General features: G+C 48.0%; 1 protein-coding gene across 1 annotated transcript in view; it reads right to left on the bottom strand.

Moving 5' to 3' along the window:
* Window positions 1-14376: 14376 nt before the first annotated feature.
* SEPSECS (Sep (O-phosphoserine) tRNA:Sec (selenocysteine) tRNA synthase) overlaps window positions 14377-19323 on the bottom strand; it is a 36276-nt gene continuing 31329 nt past the window's right edge. The window contains exon 11 of the mRNA XM_072737976.1: window positions 14377-18607. Within this exon, the coding sequence (XP_072594077.1) occupies window positions 18304-18607 (304 nt within the window). The 3' untranslated portion in view covers window positions 14377-18303. The remainder of the gene's footprint in view (window positions 18608-19323) is intronic.

Genomic DNA, 19323 nt, shown 5'->3' with positions numbered 1-19323 from the left:
TCCACAATTCCATTTCTGATCCTCTTGGGACCAGATGTTTTCCATACTCAGAATTTCGGGGTTTTGAGGAAGATACAATGGCCCTCTCTGCCTTTGGGCCATCTTCTCGGAAACCATGCGAGCCCAGGGGAGGAAGGAGTGGATGCCCAGGCTTGGCGGGGAAGAAGCAAGGGGAAGCAGAGTTCCAAGTAAGCTGCTGGCCTGTGTGGCTGTGGAAGCCACAGGCGCGGAAATAAGGAAGGCCAGAGGCCAGGGGCTGCGCGCCTACTTTCTAGAACGTTGATGCAATGGATTGAGGACATCCATCACCATCCGACCGCAATGACCACCTTGGAGAAACCCGCCTTGCACATACCAGAGCAATAGGTCCCTTTGGGTCCTTTTCCCTGCACCTGTGACTTTCAGGAGTAGTTCTGTTTTCATCTGCGGCGACCTGTCACACCTGTATAATAAATCATGGATTCTGCTGTCTTAGCTGAAGAAAAAAAATATATATAAAACAAGATACCAGGGGGCATAGTTCATATGGGGTAGCAGCATCCTGTATGCAAACACATGGATTTCTCCGGAGCGAAAATGGATGAATATTCACATAAAGTGGAATAAATGAAGGCTAAAAAGAGCCCTACATTCAAGTCAGATTTAAAATATATATAATTTTTTATTTATTTGAGAGAAAGAGAGAGCACAAACAAGGGGAGGGGCAGAGAGAGAGGGAGAAGCAGGCTCCCCGCTGAGCAGGGAACCCGACGTGGGGCCAATCCCAAGACCCAGGGATCATGACCTGAGCCGAAGGCACACGCGTAACCCACCGAGCCACCCAGGAGCCCCAAGTCAGATTTTCTTAAACTTCAGATTTTCTTAAACTTCAGATTTTCTTAAATTTCAGATTTTCACAGGGTGCGGCCCTGGGATGATGTTCACAGAGTGCGGCTCTGTAAAGGAACAAAAGCCAAGCCGAGATACAAATCTCTGCTCACGCTTCTCATTTCCAAGAAGCGGGGAGTCCTCGGGCAGAGAGAGCCCTCCCCTGTCTCTGTGTTCTAAGGTCACGGGCTACGTGTGCTTGGGGCGGGCTTTCCAAGGAACCTATCGAACAAACCATTTGTTCAAAGTATATAAAAAGACAGAGCTTTGTTCTCGATCCAAGGAAAAGAGGCAGGGACAGAAGTCTTCTCAATGGAACTCAAATCTTTCCTTTAGTTCCAGACTCCTCCCCCGCCCTCCCCTCCCTAATAAACCATATTTCCCTGGGAAAACATCCTACAGACGTCTTCCCAGGGCCCAGCTGTCCCAAGCTGGATGGTCTACAGCGTCTGAGCCCCCGGGGCAACGCCGAGGACCTACTAAGCGTTGAGAAGGCCCCTTCCTATAGGATTTGCCCTTGAGCCTGGCTGGGCTCATTCTCGCCTGGTTGAGGCAGCTGCCCACATGGCTCTGCTGTCGCTCAAGGCTCGCAAAGCCGATGCAGGCTCGTCCCTCCACCTCTTCAAGGGGTGAGAGTTAGGATGGGGCAAGAGGGAGGAGAATAAAGTTCAGGGCCAGGCAGGTTTGGCTTTCAGTCTTGTCCTTGCCACCTGCTTTGCGACCTTAGGCTTTGTGACTTAATCTTTCTGGATTTCAGTATCCCCCTGCGTAGAAAAGGGAATAAGGATTTCTCTTGTAGGATTGCGGCAGAGATGAAGCCAGATGGCGTATGATCATACATGAAAAGCCGAGGTCCTCAGTATAGAGCAACCACTCCTGCGTCTGCTGCTCCGTGAACCACCCAGTGATATTCTTGGAGCTGGGGGCCCACTGTTGCCTACGCGGTACGTCGGAGGTGGGGTGATGGGGGGTGGCGGGCTTGGAAGACGTCTGGAGCAAGGCTCCAAGCTTCTCCCACACGGGTCCACACCTCGGGCAATTCCGCAGTTTGGGGGGGACCCTCCAGGGACTGTCCTTAGAATGTTATCCTGGGTCTAGGGCTGGTCCCTATAGAGGTAGGTTGATCTCAGAACCACTTCCTCCAAGCGTCCTTGGCCTTCCCACCAGCCCATCCGTGAGTGATCTTGCCTCCCTGGGGCTGGTAGACCACGACAGCTGGCCCTGCCTGGGGCAGACACCCCGCGACCGGGGCACATCTGTGCAGGCCGCAGCCCGTCCGTTCTTATCAAGCTGGCCGGTGTGATGATTGGCAGTTCACAGGTCCATCAGGGAGGAGACCCAGCCAACACGGGGTGCGGGGATTGATGCCCAGGGTGGCACCAAGGCCTCCTCAGCTTCTAGTCCACGTCAGGTCAGGTTCTGGAAAGACTGGCTACACACATCCCTATAGTCTGTGCCGTGATCTTCGCTCCTGGTGTCTCCCTGCGGAGCCCTCACGGTCCAAGTTGGTTGCCTGAGCTCCAGCCGTCACATCTGCGCTCTGCTTGCTTCCCAGGGCTCCGCCCCCCCACCCCATCCCCCGCCCCCGCCAGCGGGCGTGACCATTCCTGGTGCTCACCTTACTGACCTGTGGGGTGGTTTCAAGCACGTCTACACGTTCCCTGACACTCCCATGGAGAAAGGCGGAGGTCCGTGCCCCCTCCCTGCATCTGGGCCAGCATCTGTGACTCACTTGCCACCCCTAGAGTGCAATGGGAGACAGACAGGTAGTGCAGATTAGAAAGGACGTGCTGACTCCACCTGGGGCTCTGGGGTGCTGGCCCGGGGTTCGGGGAGCCTCCCTCCCCTTCAGAAGTCTCGTGCCCCAGAACCAGCAGGCTGAAAAGGCCGCACCTGACGAGGGACGACACTGGTATCAGGACCAGCTGAGCGGCAGTTCCCAAGCCACACGTTCTCCCAAGAGCCTGTTAGGGGACAGCAGGGTGCAGCGTTGGGGTGCGGCCTCGGAGGCCGATCGCCAGGGTCCGCGTGCCACTTCATCCACTCACTGGCCGTGTGTCTTATGCAGGCAATTTTATCTTCTTATCGTGCCTCTGTTTCCCCCACCTCTTAGATGGGGATTATAATGGTCCCTTCTTCACAGAATTGACACGAAAATTAAATCGGTGACCACATGGGACCGGCTGAGAACCGGGCCACACTCAATATTGCCTTGTCCTCTTCGCTTCGTGGCACCCATTATTTCCTGGGATTACTGTGTTTCCTCATTTACAGGCCTCTCTGCGCTAGGATGTGAGGGCACAGGGCGTGTGCCACGTGTACGATCCTCGCTGCTGGGTCACCCCCACCCACCCGGAAAAGGGTCTGGCATTGGGGGAGCACTCGTGTCCGTTTAGATCGGGTTTGGCTAGGTAGCAAGTGATCATGACAGTAGTCGTGTCCGAAGGGAGCCGTTTATCCGCCTCTTACAAAAAGTGCCTGGAAGGGTGTGGCCCAGGGAGAGTTTTGTGACGCTGTCGTCGTCGTCACAGGCCCAGACTCCTACCCAGCTACTCCACCAGGCTTGTCCACTTCGTGGCTCAGGATGGTTGCTTGAGCTCCAGCCGTCACATCTGAATTCTGTGTTAGGAATAAGGAAGCACAAAAATGGGAATTTCTTCCCTTTTAAGGAAACCTGCCAGCAGTTCCACGCGACAACTCTGCTGACCGCTCACTGGCCTGACCTTTCTGTGTGTGGTTACACCTCCTGACACCAAAGCAGGCTGGGAACTCAATTCATTGGAAGGGTGCCACTCTTCCAGGTAAAGCTGGGGTTCTAAGGGAGGGGGGAAAGAAGCTAGCAGTCCCCAGCCAGTGCTCAATCTTAGATAGATAGATACAGGGGTGGGGACTCTTGCATCCATGCCCGGCGGAACCCCTGGGGCTGGAGGCCAGTGGACCTGTAATTTGTGAAGACCAGACTATGAGCAGTGACTGAGTCAGAGTCAGAAGGGAGGATGCAGGCTCGGGGGGAGGGCTGAGCAGGGCAGAGGCAGCCAGCATTCGGGCTGTGGCATCCCCCCTCCTTCCCAGAAAGTGAGGTCCCCCCAAATCACTGCCAGGGCAATCCCTGGGCACAGGAGAGGTGACACTGAGGCTGTGGGGTAGTGTGGGCATGGCCGCGAGCCGACCTTCCCCACTGGCCCTTCAGCCCAGCCCTCATCTACTTGGTGACCGAGGGCTCTCCCCGACCGCTGGCACCTGCAGCGTGGTTGGCAGGAGCGCCAGGGGGCCTGTGGGCACGGGTGGGTGGACAGCCTGCTGACAAACGGGGAGCCCCGGGGCCAGGAGTGCACACACTCCACTTGGTCTCCTGGGTCCCCAGAGCTCTGCTCTCACCTCTGGGCCTGCGTCGTCCCTGGGTCACCTGACAAGGCTGGACTCTAGAGGATTCCAGAAACAGGTGCTGGGCCACGAGCATCTGCTTCTGAAAGGGGAGGTTGGGGAGCCACACTAGGGCCATCCCAGGCCATCTTTGCCATCCTGGGCCATCCCAGCTCATCCCGGGCCATCCCAGACTCATCCCAGGCCATCTCCGGCCATCCTTTGGCAACCCAGACAATCTCAGACTCATCTCAGTCCATCCCCGGCCATCCTGGGCCATCCCAGGCTCATCCCAGGCCATCCCAGTCTCATTCCAGGCCATCCCAGACTCATCCTGGGCAGCCTGGGACATCCCAGGCCATTCTGGGCTCATCCCGGCTCATCCCAGGCTATCCTGGGCCATCTCAGGCTCATATAGGACCATCCTGGGCCATCACAGGCTCATCCTAGCCCCCGGGCCATCCTGGGCTCATCCCGGCTCATCCTGGGCCATCCCAGGCCATCTCGAGCCATCCCAGGCTCATCTTGGGCTATCCGGGGGGGTATCCTGGGCCATCCCAGACTCATTCCGGGTCATCCCCAGCCATCCTGGGCCATCCCGGTTCATCCCGGGCCATCTCAGACTCATCTCGGGCCATCTCCAGCCATCCCAATCTCATTCTGGGCCATCCCAGGCTCATCCCAGGCCATCTTGGGCCATCTCAGGCTCATCCTAGGCCATCCCAAGTCATCCTAGACTCATCCCAGGCCATCCCGGGCCATCCTAGGCTGAGCACACAGGCCCAGGGCCTTTTCCCGGACTCAGCTTCTCAGTAGCTCACTGAGCTCCCAGGCGCCTTCTGGCCTCCACCCCAGTCTCATCGGTGACACCAGAGCCCTGGGGACGTGCCCCCTGGCCTGGGTCTGAATTCTCCGGGTGACAGGCTCAGAGGGCTGTTTCCAAAGTTCCGGCCATCTCTGTCCTCAGGGACCAGGGGTGCATATTTGGCTAACAGACGACCCCACCACCTCCACCACCACCACCCAACCACCGTCCACACCAACACTGGCCTCTTCAGAGCCTGGCTTGGAGGTGGGCACCGACGAGGGACGGGCCAGGGAGTTCATCTGCTCTGGAAGAGCGCTCACCCCAAGCAGAGCACCAGCCTGTGCCCCGCACACCTATTATCCTATTTGATCTTCTCCATCCTACGAGGTGGAGACCATTGCTATTACCCCCATTTTACAGATGAGGAAATTAAGGCCAGAACACAGAAACTGCTTATCCTGATTTTGGGGCGGACACCCAACGGGCAGCCTGTACTCATTTCGTTTGAGCCTTTTTTTTTTTTTTTCCCTCAGTGATGAGATTATTTTTAAGGGCATATCTGTGGTTTAAAAAAAAAAAAAGTATTTCTGCCCTGTGGGCATGTCTGGATTTGTCTTCAATGCACAATTTTTCATCAGCACCAGGTGCAGAAAAGGCTGAGGTGTTTTGAAAGAGCCAGAACATTCGGGCAGGATGAACTACTCCCCAGAACGTAGCAGCACCGTGGAGAGCACCCGCCTCCCGTCTACCGAGGGCGGACTCCTAGCAAGCCTTACGCCGAATGCTTCACAGTCCTTAGATCTCCTCGCTCCGTCCCTGCGGGGAGGTGTCGTCACCTTCCCCACCTTGTAGTTGATGCTGAGGCTTGTCGAGATCGCCTGCCCCAAATGACACACGTCCTGGGAACCGGCTCTCGACGCGCATCGGCCCACCACGGCCCAGAGCGACATCCGAGCGGCCCCCTTGGGTTTGTACAGCTCACGAGCTAAGAATAGGTCTTACACTTTTAAGTGATTGCGGTGGGGGGGGGGGGGGAATCCAAAGAAGACCGATATTTCACAACTCGTGAAAATTATCTGAAATTCAAATTTCAGTGTCCATAAATAAAGTGTTATTGGAACACAACCAGGCCCGTCATTTACATATTGTCTGTGGCTGCTTTCGAGTAATTACGGCAGGGGCCGTATGGCCTGCAAAGCCTAAAATATTTACTACCCGGTTCTTGACAGGAGAAGAGCGCCGGCCCCTGTCGCGTGATTCTGTCTGAAACCTTATTGCCAAGTTTCCAGGAAAGCTCTGAGGCCGGGCCCACAGCCCTGAGTTTCGAAGGCCCTACCCTCGGAATGAGGCCAGACGAGACACCTGAGTCGTCAAACTTCTCTTGGGCTTCACGGCAAAATAAGGGTCATCCCAGGGTGCCGGGGTGGGTGGCTCAGTCGGTTAGGCATCCGCCTCTCGATTTTGGCTCAGGTCATGACCTCAGGGTGGTGAGATCGAATCCTGGTCGGGCTCTGAGCTGGGCGAGGTGTCTGCTCGACTCTTTTCCCTCTCCCTCTGCCCCTCTTCTCACCCTCTCTCTCTCAAAAAATAAAAATAAAAAATAAATAAGGATCATCACCATGCCCTGCCTGGCTCTGAAGACCGTCAGAAGACGAAAATACAGTAATGGATGTGAAAGCATTCCTGTAATCTGGAAAGCACTCTAGAAATGAGGGATCACTGCAGTATTTGATTCAGAGGAAGGAGGTTGGTAGGAGGGAAATAAGCCGGTGGGGCGGAGGGGCAGGGGCTGGAGGGAAATTCGACTTTGCTTCTGCACACGATTCATCAATAATTAAATCCAAGCCTGCACGAAATGGCCTTTGTCATCAACCCCGTGCCCCTGGCTCACGTCCTGGTTTGTGTGGCCTGGCACTCGAACCCACCCGGCAGCGTTCACGTCGGAGGCCGGTGCCCCTGCCCCGAAGCGGCCGAGGGGGCCTGCCCCGGCCTGGCCGTCGTCCCAAGGCGTGGGCTTCCTGCCCAGGGCATCTCCACCCCAAACTCGCCCTGTTCTTTCTGCTCCCTGGCTCGCCACGTGGTGCAGGAATCCACGTGGGTCTTTATTCCAAACTCGTTTAAACGAGTATCCCTAGAGGAGCCCAACAGTAAACCGTGTTCCCTATTTCTACAGCGCGAGCAAGTTCGTGGGTCATTGGTTCACCCCGTACCTGCCGAGGCCCCCCACATGCCGAGGGCACAGAGGGAAGTTTGATGCATCAAGGCCCCCCCACCTCTGGCAGAAAGGAGGCGATCTGAGGGGCCGGCAGGGAGAAATGGGATCTGATGCCACCAACCCTGGGCCGAATCGACCCCATTTTTCCAAGGTGTCTAAGCGAGTGAAAGGTGGGGAAGAAAGTGCAGCAGGAGTCTCAGCACGGCTGCTTGGGTTCGGGTAGTTCCGCGGTACAGAAGGCGAGGCCCTGAGCCACATGTTGAAGGGGTATTCGGAGCCGCTGCCGGCTAACTCCGGGGTGGGGTCCAGGGTGGGGTCCGGGGTGGCCCCGGGGTGGGGTCCGCGGCTGCCGTGACCCCCCCTTTACAGGAACCCTGCTGTCCTGCAGCCTCTCAACACAAAGGCCAGGCTGGAGCCCAACAGCAGCCCTGCTCGGCCGGCCTCCCCCGCGCCCCCCCGCCCCATGCCCAGCCCCCAGGTCCCCCCAACCGCTGGCACTGTGCACGCCTGACACTCGGCCGATCTTTTAAAACCGAGAGGCAAACAAAACCGTGCGCAGAATTGGATGTTTATTTCCACCATCTGCGTGGCAATCCAAGTTCAAGTTATAATGGCATCCGCTCTCCATCAGTATTAGGGGCCGTTCAAACAGCCACAGCCATTTACTGATTATAAACACACGCTGGAAAAGAAAAAAAAAAAAGGGCGGCAAGTGGCATGTGGCCCTGCACCTGCTGCCTTTCCGTGCGTCAGTCAATTTCACGCCTAGGAAGCGCCGGCTCCGTGGGGACGGCTATAGAAGCAGTCTGGTGGGTTGTCAGTTCTCCTTTTTATTTTTTTCCCTCTCCTTTTTTTTTTTTCCTGTGGAACAGTGTAAACCAAGTATTGGCCCCGATATACTCTTATGGCAAATAGATGGGAATAAATGGGAAATAGCGATCATAAATGCAACCCCCCCACCAAAAGAAAAAAAAAACCCACCAAAAACCCAAAATGCTGAATTTCCTAATGTTAAAAGGTCCGTGTGCTTATAATTGGTAGATTGAAATCAGAGAGTATTTTTACTGGTCTTCAGAAAGTTTCGGGGTCGCTGTGCCAAAGGCTCCTGCCCCCCTGTCCACCCAACCCCCCCCCCCCCACCGGGAAGGTTGGAGTCACCGGCGAGCGGGACATACATTGGACACGGTGGGAGCAGCCAGGGGAAGCTGAAGAAACAGACCTCCATGCATTTTACAGGGAAATGAAAGTTTACCCGAAAGCTGCGAAAATGTTCTCCGAATCCACTTTTTACCTTGCAAAGGGTTTGCTCTCCCGTGCTTCAGCCCTGGCCCTGGCTTGGGGGCGGCTGTCCACCGGCGATCCGCGGGCCAGTGCGACTGTCTGCTCAGTGGGGGTGCGGCGGGGCTGGGGGGGCTCCGTCACATTAACCTCTCCAAGCAGAGGGGGGCTCGGGGGACTGGGTTCCGTTGTTTGGGGCTCCCCGCCCGGCTTCCTAGCTGAAAGTCCTCTCTGCCTGTGTGGTGTGAGGGACCCATTTGGGGTCGGGGAGAGCAGAAGCGCCCCTCTCAGCGTCTCGTCTGCTCCAGCCCTCCAAGGCCCCCCCAGGCCCGTGTGTGTCTCTCAGGAATGAATAAATAAAATCTTTTTAAGAAAAGAAAAACTGTTAGAAAACACCGTCTCGAGCGTTTCGCATCTCCTCTCTGCACTGACTGCACTTTCACTGGCATCTCGAGCTGCTTCTCACTTCTTCACTTTTTTCCACTAAAATCTATCCTTAGGAAATCTTTTTTTTTTTTTTTAGATTTTTATTTATTCATAGAGAGAGAGGCAGAGACACAAGCAGAAGGAGGAGCAGGCTCCCTGCAGGGAGCCCAATGTGGGACTCGATCCCAGGACCCCGGGATCACACCCTGCGCCAAAGGCAGATGCTCAACCGCTGAGCCACCCAGGTGTCCCTACCCCTAGGAAACCTTATTTGGATCCTGACTCAAGTGTAAAAAGAAAGGTAATTAGAAAAATGGACACCAACAGCATATTTGATGATATCAAGATATTACAAGTTTTTAAAAACTGTGATAATGGTGTACCGTGACTTCTTTTTTTAGAGTCCTTTACTTTGGAGATACATATTGAAATGAGATGTCCATGAAGTGATGTCTGAGATTTGATTAAAATAAGGTGGTGCTGGGGACACAAAATGAGACGCAAGTTGTTAAGTGTCAAAGCTGAGTGATGGATACAAGGCTTCATTTTATGGTTCTCTCTGCTTTTATACATGCTTGAAATTTTCTATAATAAACTTTTTTTTTTTTTGTCTTTGTTTTAAATAATCTGCTCCTGGGGCTTCTGGGTGGCTCAGTCAGTCAAGAGTCTGCCTTCGGCTCAGGCATGATCTTAGGGTCCTGGGATCGAGCCCTGCATGGGCCTCCCTGCTCAGCGGGGAGCCTGCTTCTCCCTTTCCCTCTGCCTGCTGCTCCCTCTGCTTGTGCTCTCTCTCTCTCCCAAGTAAATAAATAAAATATTTAAAAAATAAATTAACCCACTCCTAGGGAAACAAGTGGTAGACTTGTTAGATAAACTCATCTACACAAAGATGATGCTGACAAGGATAAATAGCAGCTATCAACTTCTTGATGTATCTGTATTTTACTTTCTGTTTAAGATTTTATTTATTTTGAGAGTGTGCACGCACATGCAGTGGGAGGAGCAGAGGGAGAGGGAGAGAGAATCTCAAGCAGGTTCCATGCTTAGTGCAGAGCTAATGCGGGGCTCCTTCCCCCCACCCCGAGATCATGACCTGAGCAGAATCAAGAGTCAGATGCCTAACTGACGGAGCCACCCGGGCGCCCCGATGTATCTGCATTTTATTTTAAGATTTTTATTTATTTATTCATGACAGAGAGAGAGAGAGAGAGAGAGGCAGAGACACAGGCAGAGGGAGAAGCAGGCTCCATGCAGGCAGCCCGATGTGGGACTCGATCCCGGATCCCCAGGATCAGGCCCTGGGCTGAAGGCGGCACTAAACCGCTGAGCCCCCCCCCCCACCTCCCGGGCTGCCCTGTACCTGCATTTTAATAGGAGAAAACAGACGTAAGACAAGAGCCAGGACTCCAACAGCAGCAAGTCAGGCAGAAGCAAAAAGCAAGGAAGGAAGTGGGCAAAGCACAACAAAGAGGCCGCTTGAACCAAGACTCTGAGTGCAGTTCTGGTCTCAGTGTTCTTTTTCTTCATCTGACCTAATAGGGTTTAATAAAGATTGGGCCGATAAACACAGCTGTATTTTACGATGACTGGTTTTGGTGCTACTTTATGGAAGATACTTAGCATTTTTTTTGAGAACCACCATGTAAAAATAGCTACTATCAGAGCACTTGCTGTTCGTCATTCTCTTGGCTAGGGGATTTATATCCATGATTTAATGCGATCTTTATTAACCCCTTTCGATATTTTTGTCCCCATTTCACAGATGGGTCAAAAGTGACTTGTGCGAGGCCGCGAGGCCCAGGTGAAGTCTGCCTTTTACTTTACTTCAGAGCCACGACACGCCTCAAACGAAACTCTTCCTGAAAGTTGGCTGGTGGGTGATTTAGGTCTCTCGCAGAATATGGACCACTCATCAAAGCTCTGCCAAATTTGATGTCTTGCCACACACTCAAAAACATTAAATCAGTATTTTAAGTTATGACACAGCTAACAGATGATGCCAGATTAAGACAATGTAAGAATCTGTGATGGCCAACAAATGAAAGAGCAATTAGCCTAACGAGGAACTATACTATGCATCGGTATTATTTAAATAGTAGTAAGTAGATGCCTCTGGGATTCGGCCGGTCTCTTTAGAGCAAGGGAGAAGGCGAGAAGGCGCGCGGGAGAGGCAGCAGGTGGGAAAGGTAGGCAGGCAGGCGAGTAGAGCCCACCCTGGAGGCCACAGGTGGCGTAAGTTGGATTCTCTGGGAAGCAGACACGTGCCTCCCTTTGTACCTAAGAGTACCGGAGGCTTACGGGGAGGAGCGCCTGTAAGGACGAGCGGGGAGGAAGGCTGGGGCAGGGGGAGCCGTCAGACTGCGATGCCGACCCCACCAAGTCGAGCCAGCCCCATGAGGGGCTCTGAAGCAGAGACAGCCCGTTCGAGGGATCCTTCAGGCCCCGGTACCAGGCCTGGCACCACGCTGCCGTGCTCGGAAATTGACCAAGGGGGTGACTTTGGCTCAAAAACTGAGGTTTGAGCTAAACTTGAAGGAGCTCAGGGCAGGGAGGCGGTCAGCGAAGCACATGCTCCCTGCAGCTGGGTAGCAAGTCCTCTCTGGAAGGGGGGTCCGAGCGGTGCCTCTGTGTCTGCCATAACTAATAGGAATTTGGGAGCTCTGTTCTAAAACTGGTGGAAAACTGCAGAATAGCTCCAATCAGACATGATGGGATTTCATATATATATATATAAATATTTAGCAGTGCCCACGGAATCATTCCTACAACAAATATTTGAGCGTCTGTCACATGCCAGGGGCTCTCGAGGTGCTTGGGATACATGAGTGGACAAAACAAAGATCCTGCTCCAGTGGAGCCCACGCTCTAGCCAGAGGGAAAGAGACAAACAGGAGGACACAATAAATATGTGAACTTCGTAGGGTGCCGGACCTCTGCTCCTTGCGTGTGGCCCGAGGGATCAGTATCACGTCGGGACTTGCTAGAAATGCTGGCTTCATCCCAGACCTACTGATTTCAAATCTACATTTTAACAAGAACCTCAGGAGATTCTTAAGTACGGTAAAACTGAGGCTTTGTTCTTGGTTTTAAGACGATATTTAGATGCTGTTACAGTGGCGGAGATAACCAGAGTATTAAAAAGGAATAGTGTGGGGGCATCTGCCTTTGGCTTAGGTCATGATCTCAGGGTCCTGGGATCGAGCCCCAGGTTGGGCTCCCTGCTCAGGGAGGAGTCTGCTTCTCCCTCTCCCTCCGCCCCACCCCCTGCTGCTCATGTGTGTGCTCTCTAATCAAATAGTCTTTTTAAAAAATAAATTAAAATTTTAAAAAATTAAAAGGGTAATCTAAGTAGACATCACTGAAAAGGAAAATTTTGATTAAAAACACGAAGCTGGGGAGGCATTTAGCCAAGGATCTGGGCTGGGGTGTTCCCGGCGGGTGGACGGGGCACAGATGTCTGGAACCAAGGCTCTGAGGCAACGCGCACCCATAGCGTTTGAGGAACAGCAAGATGGCCAGTTCGGCCGGAGCAGAGGGAAGAGACAAAGGTAAAGAGTAGGAAGAAGGGCCAGAAAGGTAAGGGAGGCAGGGTGGGATGGCCACATGCTGTTGAACTTTGGAGACAGCAAGGACTTTGGTTTATGCTCAGTAGCATGAGTATACTGGGTGTACTAACACTGCAAGAGTCTGAGCAGACAGCTGATAGGATCCATGCCTTAAAAGGATCCCCCTGGATATTCTATTCCCAACAGATTACAAAGGGGCATGGATAGAAGACAGGTGGCGTACTGTCTCCCTCTTTGGCAGCAGGAGGACGCAGAGAGGGGGCGTACTGCAATAATCCAGACGGGAAACACTGACAGTTCAGGTGGGGCTGCTAGCAGAGGAGAAGGTGAGTAGTGGTTTGATTCTGGATAATTTTTTAAAGGTAGATCCGATATGATTTTTTGATGGGTAAGACACAGAATGTTAGAGAGGAAGAGAAGATAACTCCACAGTTTTTGGACTAAGTAATTGAAAGAACAGAAACATATTCAACTGAGTAGGGGAAGGCTGCGGGTAGCCTCAGACCTGTACATATTCACAGGTTTTCTGGGGAAAAGACATATTCACAGGTTTTCTGGGGAAAAGATCAAGGGATCGCCCTCGGCATGAGGAAGATGAATGTTCAACAGACGGACACCCAAGAAGTAATCGACAGTTTCTTACAATTGTGGAGTGGAGGAAAGAGGTCTACTAAAAGATGTAAATTTGGGAGTCATTAGTCATTCTACTGAATGTGTAGAGTCATCTAAGAATAGGGCTGAATATGATGAACTGCTCTGCTCACTGGTCTGCTGGCTACACCAAAAACTTTGGTCCGATAATACAACCGATGTGAAGTCACTGTGCCAGGAACTATTTATGTACGACTCTCCTGAGCTGTGATCTGAGTTTGGGTAAATAAAATAGCAAATCATCTTTACTGTTTCGTAAAAACAATTCTCAAGTGTAAAGGCAAAACGAAAAGGAACTCATAGAAACCAAAATAGAAAAATTCTGAAAGTAAAAAAAAAGATCTAAAATCAACTACACACTTGACGGGATGAGCACTGGGTGTTATTCTGTATGTTGGCAAATTGAACACCAATAAAAAATAAATTTATAATTAAAAAAAAGATTTAAAAACCAAAAAAATAAATAAATAAAAAATAAATAAATAAAATTAAATCAACTACATACTTTTTAATTTCCACTGGAGAATGGACAAAATTCATTGATGATTCCCCTTCAACAAAGTTCTACTAAACCAACTAGAAAATGAGTACCTTTCCATTTAAATCTAGTACAAATGAGCTTCATGTACAGCATCCTAGCAGTTATTAACAGGAAGTTCTATACCAGGCACTGATTAAATCTTTACATATATTATCATCTCATTCAATCCTCAATCCTGTAAGATTGTACCCATTTCACACATGACAGGGCCGATAGTCAGAGGTTAAATATGTGAGCTCACATGGTTATTAATAAGTTCCCGTGCAGAGATCCAGTTCCAAATCAAATGAGAACTACCTGCAAAATTCAAACAGCACAATTTAAAAATAAAATCTGAAGAAGGCAGTAATACTATTTTATTTTCAAATAAACAAAAAAGTGTTTTAGAAAAGATTAAATAATTCTATGCATCCAACTTTCTATAGTCAATAGATCCCTTGCAAAAGGTTGTTGGAATGTCATCTCCTTCCTTTTTAAAAAAACAGCAACAAACTAGCCCCCAACCCCATGACTCATGATTCCCACTGTAAACAGGACTTCTCTTGCTGATTGGTACTGATGATTGAATCAAAAAATGAGCAATAATTTGACGTTCATTATCTGTACTTTCAGATTTTTATCTGCAGCAATGATTAGGTAAAATAATGTAATGCACTGTCAATGATTTATTAAAAATTTATTTCATGTAATAAATTAATTCACTTTTATTTTTAAACAGTCTACACCAAAAAATATTTTTTTGAAACATCTTTTTCTTTTGGTAAACGTACAGGGTAGCAGGCTGACATGAGCTTCAATTCTAGTAGGTAAAGTCCCCTCACAATTGTTACGGTGAAACATAGCTTGTCTTCACATTTCTCTAAAAGTTCCAAGTTGACATCACTTGATAAAAACAAGACCGTATAAACACTTTGAGATTTTTGCCTCAGGCCTTAGATTGAACTGAGTATTAGGTGGGATGTTATAAAGATCTATTCATTAGCCCTGAACTCATCACCTGACATGTGTACACACCATATGGCTGAAAGGAGAAGGAAAGCAAGAAGAAAGGCACAAGACTCAGTGGGGAGGTCTCAGGCCTGTACATTAAGAGTGGCCATAAGGAACATATCATCAACACGATGTGACAGACAAGGCAAAGCTGCTTACAGGAATTTCTTTCTTAAGTGCTAATAGCATATTCACAGTTTTTACCAAATTATTCAGAGGGCACCACACTTCTGAAATGACCAAGCTTCTATGTACACAAGCTGGATTATTTCCTAGTTCCAAAATAAAGTCAACCTCACGAATGCAAGACATAACACAACCATCTAAGGGCTTGGGAGAAATTAGCACATCTTAGGAAATGGGAAGAAAAAACTCAAGTTTTAGGTGTACCAAACGTACATGCGTGCAAAAGTGCTACACGAGTGCTACACGAATGAGACTTACCAGTTTGCTGCTATTACTGTCAACTGTCAGCTGTTCTCCTCTTTGAAGGGACACAAGAATTTTACTCTCACGATGAGCTATTTCAAGATTTTTTTTTTTTTGAGCTATTTCAAGATTGAAGTAATCTCACCGGTTTAAAAAAAAAAAAAAAAACAACTGTCTTTATTTCATTTAAATTTTCCTAAAGCCTCTCCTAAGCACATAGTCTACAAATGAAAACACAGCCTATAGCTTCGGCCTCGACAGAGTCATGATGCGGTGCTTACAGAAACAGAACCACAGGAAAGTTATGTGCTGGGGAGAAATATCAGTAGAAACTTAATTTATATTTAAATTTACCATCCTGTGTATCAAGTGCCTACTGGATGAACAGAACTGTATTCAACAATTCACATTCTATAACTTCATTCAACTAATACTTAAAGCTAAATAGAAAGATTTATAGTTGAACACTGGGCTCTTAAGGCTGGTATCACATATCATTCCCTGATAGAGAATTCATCAGCAGAGGACATAAGAGCCAAATTGAGAGCTGGATTTTAAAACACCTTTCCCTGCTGAGCGAATAAGTAACACATTGTGTAGTGACCTAAAGAATATTTTGTGTTATTCAATTTTCTTTTCTGGGAAGACTACCACAGTCCAATGACTTTAAAAACCAAACTCCAAAACTCTGCCTGAGAACCTTAATAAGGGCAGTCAGATCATAAAGATAGGTCATCTTAGTCCTGATCAGAAAAGGCATCAGGCCGTTGCTCCCCAGCCACCGTCGAAGGGTAACGAAGGCCAATTATGAGGTTTACTGGTTGGTACTAACAATTTAAAATAAATAATTGTATATACTTATTTATAGTTACATGTGGAAATGGACAAGAGTGAGCAAAAATGAGACTGGGGTAGGAGCGAAGGCAAGCCTGAGTATACAGGACCTATGGCACCTCTTCAAAAGCTCTTGTGAATTCTAGGACCTCAAGGTCAAATATAAACCAGCAGGAATAGAGCTGTTATTCCAAAACCTCTGAAAAGAAAGAACTAATAATAAAAACTGCAGCTGATTTTATGCACCAGGAATGAAATGTTACAACACATCTATCATTCACATGTGGGTTCATGTAATTTATCTTCAATTAGAATTATTATCTATTCAGCAGCTGAAGCCCAAGAACTGCTGATACACTGCAGATGAGAAAACATTTGCTGGTCTCTCGGCTCCGGCCTTCTCAAGCTAAATGATGATCACACAGTATAGATCACTTGTTCTAGAAAACCATCTTGGCTCATGTGTACAGTAAGCTGTGCCACCAGCACTTAACATTTCCAACATCGCTTCATTTCCTCTCGTAGACTCCAGAGGTATGGCTCGGACTCTTCAACTTTATTGGTTCTACAACTCAGTCCCAAATTCATATAAAAAAACCTCACATAACCTTTTAATCCAGGATTTACACCTCTGAAATGTGTTACTATAGCTATTAAAAAAAGATATCTAAAATATCGGAGCCCCAAAGATATAATAATTTCAGAGTAACCTTTACAATATTTATAATTAAGTACTTTATCTGAACAGTCTTGACTTCCAAGGTTGTCAGGTTAGCATCAGTATTTTAACTTACACACTGATAGGAGTGGTATCTGTCGGAGCTCATGTTTAAGACGGTTTACATTACTAAATCAACAAAGAAAAACACAACCCAGAAACTGAGGTGGCATTCTCAACTGCAGCGTTTTCAAAAGCATGTTCAGCGGGATGTCAGTAAGTATTTAATTGGAAAAAAAGGGTTCCACCTTTGGTTAAGGCCATATTTAAGCTGGTTTCCAAGGTATCTCAGAGCCTTTAACATGCTGATAGGCAGGTTTACAAAGGCCCAAAATTATCTGCCTATGAAACACTTTATCCCCGTGAGCATCTCATAGGAATAACTGCTCCACCAAGGAGGTATGGAGAAATAGGACTTTGGCATTTTGGTGTACTCAAAAGCTTCACTAATTCCTCAGGCTTTGAGACATTAGTCTATTTCTCAAAAATAAACAACAAAAATTGTTATAGCCAGTAAGTCTGGAATATCAGACTAAGAATGTGAGCATGGGGATGGGGGAAGGGGCGGGCAGAGGGAAATACACCTGTTTATCCCATTACATCATTTTCACCTCCCTAGCAAAAATATGTTCAAAAACACTCAGGTTAACCACTCTTGATAATGGCTATGTACAACACCTGAACAAAATGTCCAATATGCAAAGCCTGCTTCAAGCAAAAACAGTGGAATAAAGCTTTCACCTGCCCAAAGGGAAAAACGCACAAATGCCCTAAGATCTCATGTTTAGAACTGGTAATCCTGGTTATCACTTAAGAATCTAACGCTATATAATTTGATAACATTTGTAGAGCTTTCTTCTTTGAAGCACTACTGAACAACTAAAGTTGCCGTGGAAAACTTTACTTGGGAAGTTTGTTTAGAGTAGTATGCCTCGACCTCAGTATTCCTGAGATTTGGGGCTCTGCTCTGGGAAGTTTTCTGGTCCACTGCAGGATGTTGAACAGTAGTACCCCTGGCCTCCACCCCTAGATGTCAACAGCATTCCACAGGTTGTGACAACTAAAAATGTCCCTCCACGTTGCTTAGATATAAGCAAATCATCCCCAGTTGAGAACCACTGCTACTGAGTGAAAACTGAAGCTTACGCCTGGACTCTGCTTCCCTGGGGAAGTGTCCATTTCACAGGCAGACCATGACTTACACATATCAACATCTTGTAAATAGTAGAATTGGATCATTCTAAATTCTCTGTGACCAGAAACATAAGTAATTTGCGAATGGTATTATTAGGAGAAAGCATTTCAAAAAGAATTAGAAGTAATTTGACTGTCACATTAGTAAGAATTATCTGAATCATGTTTAATTGACAAATATTCTAACAATTAGAAAAAATCCTAATTGTATTTTAACTGTTAAGGGTCATAATGATTGAGGCAGTCTAAGAGTAAAAGAACCTAACAGTCCTCAATGGCTCGCTCAGCCCACATTCTATCCCTTGACCAAATATTCTCCGTGAAATTCTCAATTCCGAAACCTCAAGTCTTATCTTTAAACTGCTTATTTGCACTGCAGCCTCATCGCTTTTTTCAAATGATAAAAAAGAAACCTTTCAAATGTCAGGAAGAATTCTGGTACGTGTCAAAAAGCACATTATCTAGTTTTAAAGCCATTTCTTCAATATCCACATCTTCAGTTTTGTCATAATTGTCAACGCCAGATACGTTACTCTCCTTATTTTGTTCTTTTCTTACTGTCTTTAAACACTTGTCAAGTCTCTTGATGAACAAGTCCACATCCTGTGTCTTCATTCCAATGGCTGATGCAGCATTGAGGTAAGCGCAAGGGTAATTATTTGTATGTGACATAAAGCCTCGGAAAGTGTGGCCACTCACGGTTTGCACAGACCCAAGAGGCACAACCCTGAAAGGGAAAAGATTTAGCAATTTCATATGTCTGATGATGTTAACAGAGTATCATGGATATCTGTGTTACTAAGCTTTATTTCTTCTGATTAAGAAGCTTAAAAACAGCCATAAATCATGACCTATGAAAACAGACTGTGGCAGCTTAAAAGAAAATGATACAATACACTACTATTCTACATAGAGGAGTACTGCCCAGAGATTACCATTTACGTATCTAACATTAAAGAGCTGTAACTTCCAGGAATCATAAATATCTTTGTACCTTCTTGAAAGAGAAAAAAAGAAAATTATTTCTGTTTTTGTACTAAGTATGGAATCTGACCTTCACATATACATACTTTAATGGAATACTGAAATTTCTAAGTCAAACCACCACCTTGACTAATTGCCGTGTATCACCTCAAATAACCAACAAACTAGAATTACACCTATCTGATCAGTGTGGTACAATGGAGGGTTTTAGAGCAAGGACCCAGGAAAAAAATCCCGTTAACTGCTTACAGCAGGGGGGTGGTTAGCAATCAGTGATATTTGGCAGTGGTACATGCATTTTTTAAGTTTGATTTCATTGGCATACTTGATCATAAGCAGATTTCTAACAGTACTTTAAAAAAAAAAAAGTCAATTAAGATCAACCTTAACAAAAAGACAAATAGTGGCAACGCTACAAGCAAGGCCAAGAAAACCATTTTTGGAGCATCAAAACTATGC

The sequence above is a fragment of the Vulpes vulpes genome, chromosome 14 (assembly GCF_048418805.1).
Source record: "Vulpes vulpes isolate BD-2025 chromosome 14, VulVul3, whole genome shotgun sequence".
Classification (NCBI taxonomy): Eukaryota; Metazoa; Chordata; class Mammalia; order Carnivora; family Canidae; genus Vulpes; species Vulpes vulpes.
The sequence above is the reverse complement of the archived record's forward strand: the minus strand, read 5'-3'. Positions and strand labels throughout refer to the sequence as shown.